This window comes from Somniosus microcephalus, chromosome 4 (genome assembly GCF_052327205.1).
Source record: "Somniosus microcephalus isolate GS21.2 chromosome 4, FLI_Smic_1.0, whole genome shotgun sequence".
NCBI lineage: Eukaryota > Metazoa > Chordata > Chondrichthyes > Squaliformes > Somniosidae > Somniosus > Somniosus microcephalus.
Genome location: NC_140990.1, coordinates 286,982,539 through 287,001,327, shown reverse-complemented (window position 1 = coordinate 287,001,327; position 18,789 = coordinate 286,982,539). Strand labels below are relative to the sequence as shown.

General features: G+C 41.1%; 1 protein-coding gene across 11 annotated transcripts in view; it reads right to left on the bottom strand.

The window, feature by feature from the left end:
• Positions 1-18,789, bottom strand: part of LOC147120527 (solute carrier family 35 member F5-like) — a 139,323-nt gene that overhangs the window by 3,121 nt on the left and 117,413 nt on the right. For 9 of the 11 annotated variants that reach the window (XM_085986572.1, XM_085986571.1, XM_085986577.1 and 6 more), the window contains 3 exons: positions 17,918-18,008; positions 11,858-12,012; positions 3,559-3,650 (listed from right to left, as the gene is read on the bottom strand). In XM_085986572.1, coding sequence (XP_085842698.1) covers positions 3,566-3,650; positions 11,858-12,012; positions 17,918-18,008 — 331 coding nt within the window. In that variant the 3' untranslated portion in view covers positions 3,559-3,565. Of the gene's footprint in view, positions 1-3,558; positions 3,651-11,857; positions 12,013-17,917; positions 18,009-18,789 lie in introns of those variants that run through there. The other 2 variants (XM_085986578.1, XR_015078206.1) reach the window with 2 other exon arrangements.

Here is an 18,789-nt window from a genome sequence, read left to right as displayed (position 1 = left end):
CGGAGCAGGGAATGCTCCATTTATAAGACTGACAGGAAGACCTGTCAAAAGTTAGAAATACTACGGGCCCCATAACATCACTAAATCTTCAAATAAATTTAAAAAAAACACATCACATTTTAAAAATAAACTATACATAAAATAACTATTTTAAACAATTTAAATTTTTGAAAAAAATAATTTTATTTTCTAACGGGGCTAAAAATAAACTTACCTTTCTTTAAAGTATTTAAAAATAATAAACCTGTGGAAAAAATGTTTTAATTTTAATTAATTCACCACTTACCTTGTAAAAAGCAGGCCTTACGCCTGCTTTTTACATGTCTAGCTTCTGGAGATTTACCCTCCCGGGAAAACTAACAAAAAAAAACGAAGTTCGATGCGCACGCGCAGCCTCTCCCACGCACGCGTTCGACCTCTGAACCCCTGCTTTCAGGGGAACGGAAGTGCCGGTTTCCCGCGCATGCGCAGTGCATGCAGGAAACCGGCACTTCCATTGGGCCTACAGGTGAGCACCCCGTGCGTACTCACCCGTGGAGACCCGAAATTCTGGGCCACCACTTACATAGAACTGTCCCAAAAATAATAAATTATATGTTCCATTTCTTATCTTGAGTGATTTCAGTATCTCAGTGCTGTGTGCTGCAATAATCACAAAATGTGTTGTGTTGTCATCACAGCAATACAAGGACTTTAAAAATATTACTGAGAAACCAAGGCGAAGGCCAAGACTCATAGTGTAGGGCATCATCAAGGTTCAAAAGGGTAGAGGAGAAAATGGAGGTAAATCAGGCAGTACTAGTAAGACAATGCCAAGCTCAGTTGTTAATACATTGAAGACAGTAGTTAGAAGGAAGAGTGACGACGAGAAGGATTTCCAATTCTGAGGTTCTAAGAAAGAATAAGTTAGAGTAGAGACTTTACAATGACTCATCATTTTAAATGCTGGAAGGAGCTAGTGCAGGCAGGGTAAGAGATGAAATGAGAAAAGAAACTTCAAAGGAACACTGACCATACTATTGTCAAACAAAGAGAGAGAGGATATAATTGCTTTGGAGAGAGTACAGAAGAGATTTACGAGAATGGTTCCAGGAATGAGGGGCTTCAGTTACGTGGATAGACTAGAGAAGCTGGGGTTGTTCTCCTTGGAGCAGAGAAGGCTAAGAGGAGATTGGATGGAGGTGTTTAAAATCATGAAGGATTTAGATAGAGTAAATAAAGAGAAACTGTTTCTAATGGCTGAAGGTTCGATAACCAGAGGGCACAGATTTAAGGTGATTAGTAAAAGAACCAGAGGCGACATGAGGAAAAGCTATTTTATACTACGAGCGGTTAGGATTTGGAATGCACTGCCTGATTGGGTGGTGGATACAGATTCAACACTAGCCTTCAAAAGGGAATTGGATAAATACTTGAAGGAGAAAAAATTGCAGGAAAATGGGGAAAGAGCAGGGGAGTGGGACTAACTGGATTGCTCTTCGAAAGGGCCGGCGCAGACTTGATGGGCCGAATGGCCTCCTTCTGTGCTGTACTATTCTATGATTCTATGAATTGTGTGGGAGGAGGCTGAAAGTGAAGGCGTGATTGCCTAAAACATTGCAAACCTATCATTTCACTTTGTCCAAGACTGTGAGAGAGATATTAAAAATGCCTCTCTAGATATAGAAGTAATAGGGCCTTACTGAGAATTTAACATTACTGTGGGGAAAACAAGTATTTGGCAGAGAAAACTGAGCTTCTTTAAGGAAGCTGCAGCAACAGAGGAGGTGTACTATTTCCATTTGAGTTAGTGTTGCAAAAATGTCAATAGGTGAAGGAGAACTAAAGGTGACGCAATTAAAGGTGACTAGACAACAACAACTTGCATTTATATAACGCCTTTAACGTAGTAAAATGTTCCAAGGTGTTCCACAGCAGCGTTATCACATAAAATTTGACACCGAGCCACATAAGGAGATACTAGGACAGGAGCTTGGTCACAGAAGTAGGTTATAAGGAGCGTCTTAAAGGAGGAGGAGAGGCCGAGAGGATTAGGGAGGGAATTCCAGAGCTTAGGGCCTAGGCAGCTGAAAGCACGGTCACATATGGTGGAGCGATTAAAATCAGGGATGCGCAAGAGGCCAGAATTGGAGGAGCGCAGAGATCTCGGAGGGTTGTAGGGACAGGGTACTGAATTTGGATGATCAGCCATGATCTCATTGAATGGCGGAGCAGGCTCAAGGGGCCGAATGGCCTACTCCTGCTCCTATCTTCTATGTTTCAAATTTCAAATGTCTTTCTCATATTCTGTTCCACGAGGAGTAATCAACTAATGAATAAATGAGTATAATCTCTTTCAGAACTCCAGAGGACAGTGAGTAGTGTGAAAGCCTGATTCCTATGCATGGTGTATCTGGAGGAGGTTACAGAGGTATGGAGGGGCGAGGCCATGGAGGGATCTGAAAACAAGGAAAGAGAATTTTAAAATCCAGGTGTTGTAAACGTAGGTCAGAGAAGACAGGGGTGATGGGCAATGTTCTCTTTAATTTTTTTGGTGTGCATGGCCCCTTTAAGGGGCTGCGCAGCCCATTCAAAATACCGCGCATGCACGGGTTTTTCCTATTTAAAAGCCGGTGAGCTGGCTGCGCTGGAGCTGTAGAGCGCTGTGGGGGAGCTGCAGAGCGCTGCGCAGCTTAAAGGGAACGTTGGTGCTGGATGAATGGGTCTTAGTGCGCGTTAGGATACGGGCAGCAGAGTTTTGGATGAGCTGAAGTTTGCGGAGGGTGCAAGGTAGGAAGTTGGCCAGGGGATTGTTGGAATAGTCGAGTTTAGAGCTAACAAAGGCATGGATGAGGGTTTCAGCAGCAGGTGAGCTGAGGCATGGCTCAGCAAACTTTCAAGAAGCATGAAAAAACTGTAAACTAGAAGAAAGGGACTGAAAGATTTTTATTGCCCTATTGAAGGGCATGGAGGAAATCAAGATGCAGTGATTTAGAGGGCGGGGGTTGTGTGCACCGAGGACATTTGATCTGAAGGAAGTTGACGAATGTAGTGTTGAATTATCAGCAAATGAGTGGATAGGTTAACTGATATGAAGGTATCTATAAATATACAACAATGCTACAGTGTATTTCTTTAATGGCTGTAATATATTCATAACATTCCAAAACACTGATTGACCAGAATTACAGCTGGTTTAAAATATAATTATTTTTAAAGTGACATATTTATCGCGGTTTAAATCTGACTACACTGCAAAGAGCATCAGAGATAGGTGAAATCCACAGCTGTCTTAAGCCTCTTCTAACAGCTATTGTCATTTTAAAATGCAGCTTCACGGCTGCACAAATGTGTAGAAGGAAGCAAGTTCAAAAACATCAATATGCATTCAACCAGGAGATTTTCAGTTTTAAGGTGGATGGGGCTAATCTGCCGGAGGTAACCTATGGTTACACATCTTTCATGGTTACACAATGTGGGGTTTTGCACAGAAAATGTAATGGATTTTCATACATGCAGCTAGTTACCAATCTTGTAAATGGTAAATCCCCATTAACACACAACAATATGATCTTATACCTGTTCTTCATGAACAACAATTAGTTCCTTCCTCCTGAGATACACCATGCATAGGAATCAGGCTTTCACACTGCTCGCTGTCCTCTGGAGTTCTGAAAGAGATTATACTCATTTATTCATTAGTCGATTACTCCTCGTGGAACAGAATATGAGAAAGACATTTGAAATTTGAAACATAGAAACATTGAAGATAGGAGCAGGATAGGCCATTCGGCCCTCGAGCCTGCTCCGCCATTCAATGAGATCATGGCTGATCATCCAAATTCAGTACTCTGTCCCTGCTTTCTCCCCATATCCCTTGATCCCTTTAGCCTTAAGAAATATATTTAACTCCTTCTTGAATATATTTAATGAATTGGCCTCAACTGCCTTTTGTGGTAGAGAATTCCACAGGTTCACCACTCTCTGGGTGAAGAAATTCTTCCTCATCTTTGTCCTAAATGGCTTACCCCTTATCTTTAGACTGTGACCCCTGGTTCTGGACCCCCCCGCCATCGGGAACATCCTTCCTGCATCTAGTCTGTCTAGTCCTGTTAGAATTATGTAAGTTTCAATGAGATCCCCTCTCATTCTTCTAAACTCCAGCGAATATAAGTCCAATCAACCCAATCTCTCTTCATATGTCATTCCTGCCATCCCAGGTATCAGTCTGGTGAATCTTCGCTGCACTCCCTCCATGGCAAAAACATCCTTCCTCCGATGAGGCGACCAAAACTGCACACAATACTCAAGGTGTGGTCTCACCAAGGCCCTGTACAACTGCAGCAAGACACCCTTGCTCCTGTACTCGAATCCTCTCGCTACGAAGGCCAACATACCATTTGCCTTCTTAACCGCCTGCTGCACCTGCATGCTTACCTTCAGCGACTGGTGCACAAGGACACCCAGGTCTCGTTGCACTTCCCTTTCTCCCAATCTATTGCCGTTCAGATAATAATCTGCCTTCCTGTTTTTGCCACCAAAGTGGATAACCTCGCATTTATCCACATTATACTGCACCTCCCATGCATCTGCCCAATCACCCAACCTGTCCAAATCATACTGGAGTTTCTCTGCATCCTCCTCACAGCACACACGCCCACCCAGCTTTGTGTTGTCTGCAAACTTGGAGATATTACATCTAGTTCCCTCGTCTAGATCATTAATATATATTGTGAATAGCTGGGGTCCTAGCACCGATCCCTGCGGTACCCCATTAGTCACTGCCTGCCACTTGGAAAAAGACCCGTTTATTCCAACTCTTTGCTTCCTGTCTGCCAACCAGTTCTCTATCCAAGTCAGTACCTTACCCCCAATCCCATGTGCTTTAACTTTACATGCTAATCTCTTATGCGGGACCTTATCGAAAGCCTTCTGAAGGCCCAAATACACCACATCCACTGGTTCTCCCTTATCTATTCTACCAGTTACATCCTCAAAAAATTCCAGTAGATTAGTCAAGCGTGATTTACCTTTTGTAAATCCATGTTGACTTTGTCCGATCCTGTCACTGTTTTCCAAGTGCTCTGCTATTACATCTTTTATAATCGACTCTAGCATTTTCCCCACTACCGATGTCAGGCTTACCAGTCTATAATTCCCCGTTTTCTCTCTACCATCTTTTTTAAATAGTGGGGATACATTAGCTACCCTCCAATCCATGGGAACTGTTCTAGAGTCTATAGAATTTTGGAAGATGACCAGCAATGCATCTACTATTTCTAGGGCCACTTCCTTAAGTACCCTAGGATTTAGATGATCAGGCCCTGGGGATTTATCGGCCTTCAATCCCGACAATTTCCCTAACACCATTTTGCTACAAATACTGATTTCATTCAGTTCCTCCCTCTCATTAGACCCTATGTTCCCCGACATCTCTGGGAGGTTATTTGTGTCCTCCTTTGTGAGGACAGAACCAAAGTATGTATTTAATTGGTCTGCCATTTCTTTGTTCCCCATTATAAATTCCCCTGATTCTGACTGCAAGGGACCTACGCTTGACTTCACCAATCTTTTTGAAACACAGCAGTGATGAAATAAAAATGATGTTTGGTTCTATGGTAGGCATAAAAAGAAAATAAATTCAATCTTTAATTACAATGGCACTATTAGGCATTAAAATACACCTTTATATATTTGCTTAGTTTCAGGTTATGATTAGTGATGGAACATTTGCTTATGAAGCTAACTCTAGAAGTATTGCAATTTTAAATTACTTAAAGGGAAAATACATTTTACTGAATTGCCCCACAAGCCTAAATGCTAAAAGAAGAAAACTACACGTATTGGTGTCTCTTAGTCACCCCATGTTATATGTTAGAACAGTTATTTAGAGGCAGATGTTCAGTACAGAACTACTGCCTTCTGTGTCATTGAGGTTTTTCTCTATTGACATCATCATGAAGAGGCAGCTCTGTCTAAAATTTTATGGCCCATCCTGGAGTATGCCTGCTTCTATGTTGCCTCTAACCAGCAGTTCTAAGGCATAAAAGTGAGCAGCATAAGTGACTAAGTATACAGCTGTCTCTCCTTATGACATCTAGGATTTTCCACAATTCCTTTTAATTCTCTTTCTTTTGAAGGCACCGACCTTTGCTGGGGTATGCTTCCACTGGCACTGGCAGCTCTCCAACATTTCTTCACGTCTGAGCCTAGATAGCGAGTGTCAATAAACTATTTGACTATGGAGGGCATCACAGCCAAACCCAATTACCCAACATCCACATGCACACATTGGGCCAGAAATTCGCGGCCAGAAGCGTGAGTACGGTTGGGGTACTCACGCATTTGGCCGTTGGAAATGCCGGCGTTCAGCAGGAACAGCGCATGCGGGGAACGCCAGCATTTCCAGACCCGAGGTCTATTCACAGCGCGTGCGACTGCACAGGCAGCGCTTGCGCAGTGAACTTTGTGGATTTCAATGATGGATTCAGTGAGGGTAAGTCCTTAGAAGTTACACTTGAAAAAAGCAAGTGTAAAGTTGTTCATTGGCTGCGGAGGAAGATATATTTTATCGTGGAGCTTCTGAAATGCAATATTTTTGTTTGGGAAAGGGAGGGAAGTTATTTTAAGAAATTTTAAGTAAGTTTTAAAGTTAAAATTTTTTTTTTTTTTTTTTTTTTAAAAAGGGTTTTCAGAACGGTAGGTAGAAGGAGCAATTGTGGCTGTGTGAATGGAATGTGAGAATGAGTTATGTATGTATGTCCACATATATTCCTTTACGTATATGTATGTATGTTTTATATTCCTTTACTAATGTGTATGAATGTATGTTTTTAATTATGATTTTCCAATAAGTTACTTTCTCTGAAAGTCATAATTAAATAATACATTCATACACATAAGTAAAGGAATATATACATAACACGCAAAGGAATATATACAGACATACATACTTTCAGAAGCTCCACGATAATAAATATCTTCCTCCGCAGCCTCTGGAGCAACTGTACCCATGCTTTTTTCATGTGTAAGTTGTAATGACTTGACCTCACTGAAAGCATTAATGAAAGCGGCGAATTATACTGCGCACGCGCTGCCTGTGCAGTCGCACGCGTTCTGCCTCTGAACCCCTTCGTTCAGAGGACAGGAAATGCCGGTTTTCCCCACATGCACTGTGCATGCTGAAAACCGGCATTTCATCCGGCCAGATGCGTAAGTACCCCGACCGTACTCGCGCATTTGGAAGGGAATTACTGGGCCAACATTTTACATGTCAATAAAATGAAAAATTTAACAATTGCACGACTTGCCCCCTCGCATCTGCGACTGAGGGTCCAAGGAGGTGCATTGCGCAAGAGGTCATCATCGTACGTACCCTCACACTGTTCCCTTTGGGGAACTGTATGAAGTGGTGGAAGGATTTATGGCCGTGATTAACGCTCATTCCGTGACCGTAACCATCTTTGAACCAGCCATTAGGGTGGTTAGTCCTATGGCGGGAGGGTTTTACGGGCTCCCACAACCCATCTGAGGGGGGGGGGCCACCAACACCCACGGATGCAAGTATCCCGCTGGATGTCCACCCAGAATTTAAAGTTGGAGCTCCGACTCCACTTGCCGGGACTGTCTGGAGTGGGGTTCAAAACCCTACTCCTTCTGGCCCAGCGGCGGGGATGCTTACTGCTACGCAAAAGGCCCACTCCGCACAAAAGGTGACACCCATACGTTTCCTGCGCCTTTTCCCTCCCCGTGACTGGAGCCCTATGCTGCCATTTCACGTTGCTAATCGGATTGGGCCTTTGTCATAGCGGTAGGATCCCCGCCGCTGGGCCAGATCAGGGTAGGGTTTCGAACCCCGCTCCAGACAGTCCCGGCAAGTGGAGTCGGAGCTCCGGCTCTAAATTCTGGGTTGACATCCAGTGGGATATTTGCGTCCGTGGGTGTGGGTGGCCCCCCTCCTTGTATAGCTTGTGGGAGCCCGTAAAACCCTCCCGCCATAGAATTAACCGCCCTAATGGCTGGTTCAAAGATGGTTACGGTCACGGAATGAGCGTTAATCATGGCCATAAATCCTTCCACCACTTCATACAGTTCCCCAAAGGGAACAGTGTGAAGACACGTATGACGACGACATTGCTAAATAAATAAATGGAATTTAAAAAATTCTTTTAGGGCTTTTAAAAGTCTTTAAATTGCTTTAATTCTCTTTAAAACTACTTCAGATTACTCAAAATAATGCAAACATTTTAAAAAGTTTATAAAAGTTACCAAAATCTTCAAAAAACTTCCAAAAACCTATTTAAACTGCTGCTTTGCATGTAAAAATGCTTAGCAGCTTGACAGAAACATTGGGGGCGTGTCCAGTGAAACTGAGACCTCAAGGGGCGTGTCTCACTTGCACTGCACGCTCCTGGCTTCGCGCTGGCTGCACTCCTGGGCGGCGTGACGTCATACGCTGCCCGGGATTCTTCTTTTTCAAACACCAAGTCCAGGCGTCCCTGGAGCTGATCGGCAGTAGCGCGGGGTAAGTGCATATACGGGGCATGCACGCGCGGCAAGCCCCGTTCACCAATTTCTGGCCCATTGTTACAAGGTCACTGGATAGCACTAGGGAGAAAGAGCTCTTGCTGGCTAGTTTATCCTCTCTCTAGCCCAGGCCAAATGTAGCAACCAGTTGCTATTCCAGATATATCAGTTAAGGTTGCCAACTCTTGTGTGACTTATTCCTGGAGTTTAATCACTTGACCTCCTGACTTTCCACACCAATTAGAAAGTGAACAGACTCTATTACCTGACTGGCTGATTCTTGACTGTTAGACTTTTTTCTCATTTCCAAGACTTTTTTCTCATTTCCAATATTTTTATAATGAATAAATTAAAGTATTCAAAACAATTTTTTTTGAAAGATACATATTTTTTATAATGCGCCTATGATTTTGTTTGCCCGGGATGCTTGCAGCAGTGTCCTGGAGGTTAATCTACAATTCCTGGAAACTCCAGGACAATCCAGGAGGGTTGGCAACCAATGTTCCGGCAGCCGCACAGTCTTCTGCAAGGTCCTGTGCAGGCCGCTCACCGGCTTTTACATTGTAAATACTGCAAAAATTTAAAGGGACCACGCACTAAAAGAAACAGGCAGCTTACAGCAAACATTAGTATGATAGCAAAATACTGCAGATGCTGGAAATCTGAAATAACAACAGAAAATGCTGGAAAAACTCAGCAGGCCAGGCAACATCCGTGGAGAGAAAATAGGGTTAGACCCGAAACGTCGACTCTATTTTCTCTCCACGGATGTTGCCTGGCCTGCTGAGTTTTTCCAGCATTTTCTGTTGTTATTACAGCGAACATTGTTGGCAACCCTAAAATCAGTACAAAGCAGGAATGAAATCTGTAATGTTCCGGCCTTTATGGCTTCATACTGAACCAGGTGATGCCTTTACATACTATTAGGGGAGCTGTAAAAATATACAGTTTTTCTTATTTGATGATTTAATCTAAATATAATCACATTTTAAAGGCTCTTCCATGTATCCCTTCAAGGACTTTGCTGCCAGGAGTAGAGAAATTAACACTTCCAGTAAGGTTTTTACTTTAGAGGAGATAGTTCAGGAAACTCTTTGGTATCCGGCACTGACGGGACCGGGATGGTGCCGGTTGATACAAAATTCCGGATAACGGAGAGGTATATCTACCGAGGCTATTTTTAACAAACAAAAATAAAAAAATCAAGAAATGTGCAGTATAATTGGGTACTCACCTGCAGAATGTTGTGTTAAATGGATGGTGGAAGATGCTTGATTAAGTACAGTAATGCCAGTTGAGGGTAATCCATAACTCTTTAATTACTTAACAGTAAAACAAAACTTATAAACGACTGTATACTGTAGTTTTCGGAGTGAGAATTGTGCCGGTTAAACGAGAGTTTCCCACTTAAATTTTTTTTAAAGTTCAAAATCATGCTGCAGATAGACCAAACACATCTACAGCAATGGTAACAAACCCTCTGCCTGACATCATGGGAATACATTCCCTTTACTGATTTATTTAACAAAATATATATATATATCAATTAATGTTTGGAAGGAAAAAAATTATAGATCTAGGTGCAAGTGCACTTAACCTTACAGTTATCTTTTCCTTCAATGGTCTAAACATAACATTTTATTAAACAACACTTCCTTAATCCACTCTGGAGCAATGTGTAGTTTAATAAATGCATTGCCGGTTATATTATTTAGAAAAGTAAAACTATTCACAATCCCATCTCGAGACACAGGACTTTACACATTTTTCCTTCATCTAGAGGATGGTCTAGATAAATGACTTCACTATGATTTCCACTACCTTTTTACTTTACAGAAGAATAACTAATACAGCGAGCAAACCATCTCATTTTGTTCTTCCAACCCCCAGTAAAAATACACCACCTAGTGGCCTAGCTGAAAATAGTTTAGTATTATCCCAAATATGAAAAGTAACAGGCAGCCTGAGGACAAGAATGTGGATATAACTGACTGACATGCAACTTTTTCTTTTAAATTTAAAGGTGAAATGAGACAAAGGTATGGGCGCAGTTATGGACTAAAAATTTCCAGCCTATGTTACCAACGTGACTAATCAGGGATGCGTCTCAAGTGCTTCTGATTATAAGAGGGTAGTTATAATGGGATTGGATGGTGCTGTGGATAAGACAATGGGCCAGAACTTCGGGTCCCCACGGGCGAGTACGCGCTGGGTACTCACGCGTAAGCCCAACGAAAGTGCCAGTTTCGTGCATGCACTGCGCGGGAAACCAGAACTTCCGTTCCCTTAAAGGAAGGGGTTCACAGGTCGAATGCGTACGCCGGAGAGGCAGCGCGTATGCCTGGAACTTCCGTTTTTTTTGCAGGTTTCTCCGGGAGGGTAAGTCTCCAGGAGCTGCGCTTCTAAAAAGCAGTCGCAAGGCCTGCTTTTAACAAGGTAAGTGGTGAATTAAGTAAAATTAAACATTTTTTCCACAGGTTTATTATTTTTAAATACTTTAAAGAAAGGTAAGTTTATTTTTAGCCTTCCTGTCAAATCTATGAATACAGATTCCCTGCTACCATTGGCTCTCCATGGCCCACGTGATCCCAGGGGACGCTTCGAACTAACTGCGCCCCTGGGTTACGCTTGCACTGCGCGCCGGCAGTTGAAGGAGGCCCAGGATCGGAATCCCACGTGGGTCCACAGCACAAAGGCCGGCGCGCTAGTTAAGTGCTGGTCGGAGGCTTGCACCCGCGGGAAGCCGCCGACCCAAATTTCTGGGCCAACGGCTGTTAACCTTCCAGGCTTGGATTCAAATTTCATGAGAATTTCCTCTGTCTGCTGGCTGTAAGGGCCCTAAATGAAATGAGTTTGAGCAGCCTGAATCCAGTACCTACTGACCATGAAGCTAACTGCCGAGTCTGTGCTGACTCTTTGCTAGAGCAATCACAAATCAATCCCACTGCCTTGCCCTCTCCCCATAGTCTGTATCTTCCTCTGCTTCAAATAAGTATCCAATTTACCCTTAGAAAATGCAGTGCAGTCTGTGTCACCACTCTCTACGGCAAAGCATTCCATGCTCCAACAAACCTCTTGAGTAAAGAAATTTCTCCAAACTTCTCGCTCACCTGGTAGTAGCATGAAATGAATTATAAATAGGTCCCAAGTCTCTCAAGAACTTTGTACCTTCATTTTTAATTAATAAAAAGCATATTTGTTGACTTTTTACTACCATTAACAGCTAAAACATGTATAAATAGAAAGACTACCACAACAGTATAACTTAGCATTTCTGGCTCCACATTGCTCTAAGCAAGTTCCAATTTTAAATAAGTATCTGTACTATACATGACCATAAAAAAGGCAATACCTCTGAATGCGATGCTTCCTGCATATAAATGCAAATATCCGCCTAAGGCCAACCATTACTGGATCCCAGTTATTATAGTGGCATAAAAGAGTTGCAATGAAAAAAGAGAGAAAAACTGGAACTGATCCTGCAAATAATAACCATGAAAACTCCACCTAGAAAATAAAAATAAAAATTAGAATTTATACATAGATACATAGATACATAGAAGATAGGAGCAGGAGTAGGCCATTCGGCCCTTCGTGCCTGCTCCGCCATTTAATGAGATCATGGCTGATCCTTTAATTCAGTATCCCGTCCCCGCCTTCTCTCCGTAACCCTTAACCCCTTTTGCCCGTAGAAATATATCTAATTCCCTCTTAAATATATTTAATGAGCTGGCGTACACTGCCCTCTGTGGCAATGAGTTCCACAGGTTCACCACTCTCTGAGTGAAGAAATTCCCCCTCATCTCTGTCCTAAATGGTTTAGCCCTTATCCTTAAATTATGTCCTCTAGTTCTGTTTTCACCCGCCAAGGGAAACATTCCTTCTGCATCCAGTCTGTCTAGACCTGTCAGAATTTTATACACTTCTATGAGGTCCCCTCTCAATCTTCTAAACTCCAGTGTGTACATCCCTAAACTACATAGTCTCTCCTCATAGGTCATTCCCGCCATTCCTGGTATCAGCCTGGTGAATCGCCGCTGCACCCCCTCCATGGCAAGAACATCCTTCCTCAGATGAGGCGACCAAAACTGTACACAGTACTCGAGGTGTGGTCTCACCAGTGCCCTGTACAGCTGCAGCAAGGTATCCCTGTTCCTGTATTCTAACCCTTTTGCTATGAAGGCCAGCATACCGTTTGCCTTCTTGACCGCCTGTTGCACCTGCATGCTCGCCTTCAGTGACTGGTGTACAAGAACACCCAGGTCTCTCTGTACTTCCCCCTCTCCCAATCTATTGCCATTTAAATAATAATTTGCCCTCCCGTTCCTGCACCCAAGGTGGATAACTTCGCACTTGTCCACATGAAAGGATGCAATCTTTTCACCCAAGTTTATTTATAAAATTTTAAAAGATAATTTGATTTATAAAAGCACTTCTTCCTCATCCTCATTTTGCTCTTTATTTTTAAGTTAAACTGCTTTTAACAGATGTTGCTAAGATACATTTTTACAGTATTATACATACACTATTATACATATAGTATTATGTTGTTTTATAGAGAAAAAAAGTTCTGGTGTAACATCATTTATTACAATAAAGCATTTGGCCTCGACTGCTAAGGGATAACGTCAAGTGTTAGCAATTCTCATAGAATTACATTGAAGCTACAGCACAGAAACAAGCCATTTGGCCGAAATGGTCTATGCAGGTGTTTATACTCCACACGAGCCTCCTCCCACTCTAATGACCTCTTTTCACCATGCCCCTGTATCCCTCTATTCCCTTCTCAGTCATGTACGCATTAAGCCTCTCTTAAATACATCAGTGCTCTCTGCTTCAACCACTCCATGTGGCAGCTAGCTCCACATTCTAACCACCCTGTATAAAGAAATTCTTCCTAAATTCTTTACTTGATCCGCCAGTGGCTACCTTATATTCATGCCCCTTGTTCTGAACTCGAACAAGCGGAAACAATTTCTTCACATCCACTCTATCAAACCCCTTCATAATTTGAAACACCTATAATTAGGTCTCCTTTTAGTCTCTTTTCCAGAGAATAAAAGCCCCAACTTGCTTAATCTTTCCCAACAGTTAGAGCCTCTCAATTCTGGTAACATCCTTGTAAATTTTTTCTGCACTTTCTTCAGCGCTTCTATATCCTTTCTGTAGTATGGAGACTAGAACTGCATACAGTACTCCAAGTGTGGTGTAACCAAAGTCAGAGATAAATTTATTACTGCCTGATTTGTATTCTATTCCTCTAGTAATGAACACAGTTGGCACTCTTTATGGACTTATCAACTTGTGTTGCTCCTTTTAATGATTTATGTATCTGTATTCCCAGCTCTCTTTGCTCCTCTACCCCATTTAGTTTCTTACCTTCCTTATTCCTCCTACCAAAATGAACTACTGCACACTTTGTTATATTTGAATTTAATTTTCTATTAAACCGTTCACTCTACAAGTCTGTTTATGTCTTCCTGTATTTTGATGCCGCTCTTCACAGTTGGTATTAACTGCAAATTTTTACACCATACCCCCAATTTCCGCATTCCAATCATTTATGTATATGGTGAACAACAGTGGTCCCAGCATAAATCCCTGCATGGCAACACTTTCCACTTACTGCCAATCCGAGAAACTTTCCTTAAATCGTACCATCTGTTTTCTAGCCATCTTTCAATCCATTCTGCTACCTGGCTCAAGACTACATACACCCTGGCTTTTGTTATGAGTTATTATGTGGCAACGCTATTGAAGGCCTTCTGAAAGTCCATGTATACCACAATCACTGTATTGCCCTTGTCTAGTCTTGGTTAATTCTTCAAAGAATTCAATAAGGTTGGTTAAGCATGACGTTCCTTTTAGAAATCCATGCTGATATTTTGTAAATTATATTCTCTGTCTCCAGATGTTTTATTATCTGAACTTTTAGCAAAGATTCTAGTATCTTTCCTACCACTGATGTTAAATTAACTGGTCTATAGTCAACGTTCCCGCTAGGCTGCATGGCCATGGAGGTCCTGCGCAGGCCGCTCACCGGCTTTTGTATAGAAGAAATCGCACATGTGCGAAAATTTGAATGGGCCGCACAGCCAGTTAAAGGGACTGCGCACAGAAAAAAAAGAGGGTACCATTGTCTATAGTTCCCTGGATTAGTTCTATCTCCCTCTTTGAAGCTAGTAATTACATTTGCCAGTCCTCTGGCACTATTCCTCTTTCTACTGAATTTGTATATATGCCCCTGCTATGTATCCCTAGTTTCTTTTGAGTATTCATGGATGCAGTCTCTCTGGTCCCAGGGTTTTGTCCTCTTTAAGTTTGGCTAGTTTGTATAATATCTCCTTTCTTTCTATCTTAACTGTTGTAAGGTCCCTCTTGACTTCTACTATTGTCATTACCTCCGGTAGACTCTTTGTTGAAAACTAAGGCAAAGTATCTTTTCAGTATCTCTGCCATTTCAGTATAATTTTCTATGAGTTTATCTTGCTCATCTCGTAATGGCCTTATCCCTATCTTAATTTTCCTTTTGTTACTTATGTACCGATAGAATACTTTAGTATTTTATTTTATATTCTTTACTATTTTAATTTTATATTTCCTTTATGCCTTCCTAATTGTCTTTTTAAGCTTTTTCCTAAGCTCATCATATTCCTTTTTGCCATCCTCTCCTTTATTGTTTATGCACTTTGTGTATACTGTACTTTTTTCTTTATCATCACAGCTCTTTATTTATCCATGGCATCTCATTCTTGGCTAGTTTTTTTTTTAGTGGAATATATTTCTCCTAAGCTCCATTGATAGCCCCTTTAAATATTGTCCATTGTTCTACTTCTTTGTCTGTCAATGTTATTCTTCAGTTTACCTTCCTTAGCTCCACCGTCATTCCCTCATAGTTACATTTTTCCCAATCTATTACATTAGTCTTTGTACTATCTATATCCTCGCTAATCATTATTATATTGTGATCACTTCTTCCTAGATGTTATCCCATGCTTATTTCCCTTATCTGCTCCGGTTCCTTTCCCATTACTAGGTCTAGCAGTGTTTCTTCCCTCGTTGGGCTTCTTGTACATTGGGTCAGAAAGAAGTTTTGAACACACCATAAAAGCTCCATTCATATCTCCCCCTTCACTCCCTTTCCCTGCTACTTTATTTAGGGGTAGCTGAAATCCCCCATGATTATGAAAACTGAAGGAGCAGATTTGGTTCCAGATGACATTCCAAACATGATCACCAAAGGAAATACCAGGATGATAAAAATTAAATTCATATAGATTTTTAATTTCAGGGAAATAAAATTATTGCACTTTATTTCACCTTAGTCCAGAGAGGTTCTTTGACAAGAGTCCTATTAAAGTAGCAGCAGATGAAAGGATGGGCATGTATGGTGCATTAGGGTACAGTAGATAAAACAGCAAGCAAGCTGTTCATCAGGCTACTGTCTTGTACAGGAATTACTGTAGAGGCTAGATTATGGGGTTAATTGAAAGAGCGGTCTATGACTGACAGCTGCATCAGTTCTCATCGTCCTCTTTTGGCAATTGATAGATCTCTTCCTCCTGCTATATGGTAACTCCTCTTTGTAATGCAAAGTTGTGCAACATGCAACAACTTGTTATGCAGCAGATGATGATTTTGGAGACTCTTGTTAGACTATACAGGGGGAACCTGTAGATAGATTTTTGGACTCTAGGGGAATCAAGGAATATGGGGATTGGGCAGGAAAGTGGAGTTGAGGTCGAAGATCAGCCATCATCTTATTGAATGGCGGAGCAAGCTCAAAGGACCATATGGCCTACTCCTGCATCTAATCCTTATGTTATGTTCTTGTATTAACTCCAATTGGTCCAAGCAGCTATCTTTTTGTCCCTTTGTGAACTGATCTTTCTCCTCCAAATCTTGGGAGTGCCACTGGAAAACCAAAAGGAATTCCCACCCTGAACACACTGCTTGCTGGAAGCAAGATTGTTGTATTTAAGATCAGAAGGGAAGAAAAAGCAACAACTTTTTTATTGTTTTAGACAAATGGCATGCCCGAATTTACTTTTCAATCTACATTATTTTTATTTTTTTAAATTTCAATCTACATTATTTAGGTTGGATTTCTTTCACTTATCTATTTTTGAACTGAAATGCATTCTTTAATTTCTCAATATTAAATTTCTTCTACAAAGTGACTACAGCTCTACCTATTAAAAGTGGAATCACTTAATATCCTCCTTTCCTGCACAACCTAGACATTCTATTTATAACATCATAATTAGGATCATTAATACCTATGAGCAGCAGGAGTTCCAGAAACTCCACTGGTCACAGCTGTCCAATTAGAACTAGATCATTCAGAACTCTCCTCAGTTTTCAATTATCTAGCTGGTTAATAATCCAATTTCCATTTTAATCTTGGATCCCATGGGCTTTTACTTTAGTTATAAATCTCCCACGAAGAACCTTATCAAGATTACATCCATAACAAACCTATCAGAAAATGCCATGTTAAAATAAAGATGTTCTTGCTTTAAACTTACAAATACATAAGTCAGGAAATATATATCATAAATAAAACAGAAAATGCTGGAGACACACGGCCGCTCAGTCAGCATCTGACCTGCAATGAATTTACAACATTTTCTGTTTTTATTCGTCTTTTTTTTCTCCTTTTTCTTAATGTACATCATATTCAGGCAAGAAAATTCTACTCACCAGCTGGTGTATTAATTTCCAGTTTTAATGAGTTGAAAAGCCATGCACTACTGTACTTATCTCACTATTTCCAACCTTTCCAGAGACCTGATTCTCTAATGGTCTGTTGCAGTGCATGCCTCCTTCGCCCAATTACTCTTTTATTAGGTTTCATGCTTCCTTTTTCCACAGTAATTTCAAAACAAGTTTTGGCAAGTGACAAGGTAATTAGATGAGCTTTGGAAAGTCCTAGTCTACTGGTTCTCAAATGTTTCTGTGAGTGACCTTCCTATAATAATGACACACTCCCAAGCAATGTTCCCGCTAATGTTTTTTTGGGTGCATGGCCCCTTTAAGGGGCTGCATGGCCCATTCAAATTATCGCCTGTGCGCGTTTTTTTCTATTATAAAGCTGTGAGTAGCCTGCGCGGGACTTCCAGATCACTGCACGGCCGCAGTGTTTATCAGGAACATTGCTCCCAAGGGCTTCCTGCAAATATTGACACATACACAGGGACCCTTGTCCTAACTGGAGGAACTACCTAAAGAAAGCAGTGTTTTCTTTACAGCAAATATTTGTTAGTGTACAGCAACAGAAATAACGTACCAATAAATCAAGATTATGAAAAATACAAAAATATGATGACTGATGTTCTAGTCACCATGCAGTAACTTTTGTAATAAATGTCCTAGCATTGATCACACAGTTTTCAAAAACTGACTGAATTACCTTTTTCATATAGATGTCTGCTATCATGGAAAGAGGTATTGTGAGGCTTAATGCAAGTGTACCAATCAGTGATGATGTAAGAAAACAGCCCCTGAAATATAAAATTCATTTTGAATCCATAAAAATAAAAATTTGAGCTATTTGAATTCAAGTTATACTCTGAATTAGTCTGTGAAATCATAGAATAGTGCTCTAACCCACTACGCTGCCAATGTTCCATATAATGGAATATTCTAAATTAATGGGCTAAACTACACTATACAGATGAAATGCAAGGAGTATTGAAAACAAATCAAAAACAATAATGTTTTATCAACTCTTTCAAACATCCCAAAGTGTTCCGTATATAATCTATTATTCTGAAGGGCAGTTATTGTTGTTATGTAGGCAAACACAGTAGCTATTTTGGGCACAGGACAGTCCCACAAACTGCAATGAGATGAATGACCAGTTAGTTTATGTTTCTCTGGTGTTTGTTAAGATATGAATGTTGGCCAAGACACCAGGAGAACTTGCTGCTTTTCTTGGAATACTGTCATCGGATCTTTAACGTTCACCTGAACTAGTGAGACAGGCAGACTGGGCCTTGATTTATTAATTTGAATGATGGGATTTCCAGCAATATAGCATCTCCTCAGTACTGCACTGAAGTGTCAGACTAGATTATGTGCTCAAGTCCTGGAACAGGGCTTGAACCCACAACCTTCTGCGTCAGAGGGGAGAGTACGGCCCATTTAGCCCAGCTAACTGATCAGCAGCAAATGTCAGAAGAAAGCTGGCTTTGGAGTCATAATTTCTGAAAAACTGTCAGGATAAACTAATATAAAATAGAGCACAAAAGAACACAATAGAAAATCTACAAAGTTTCTGAA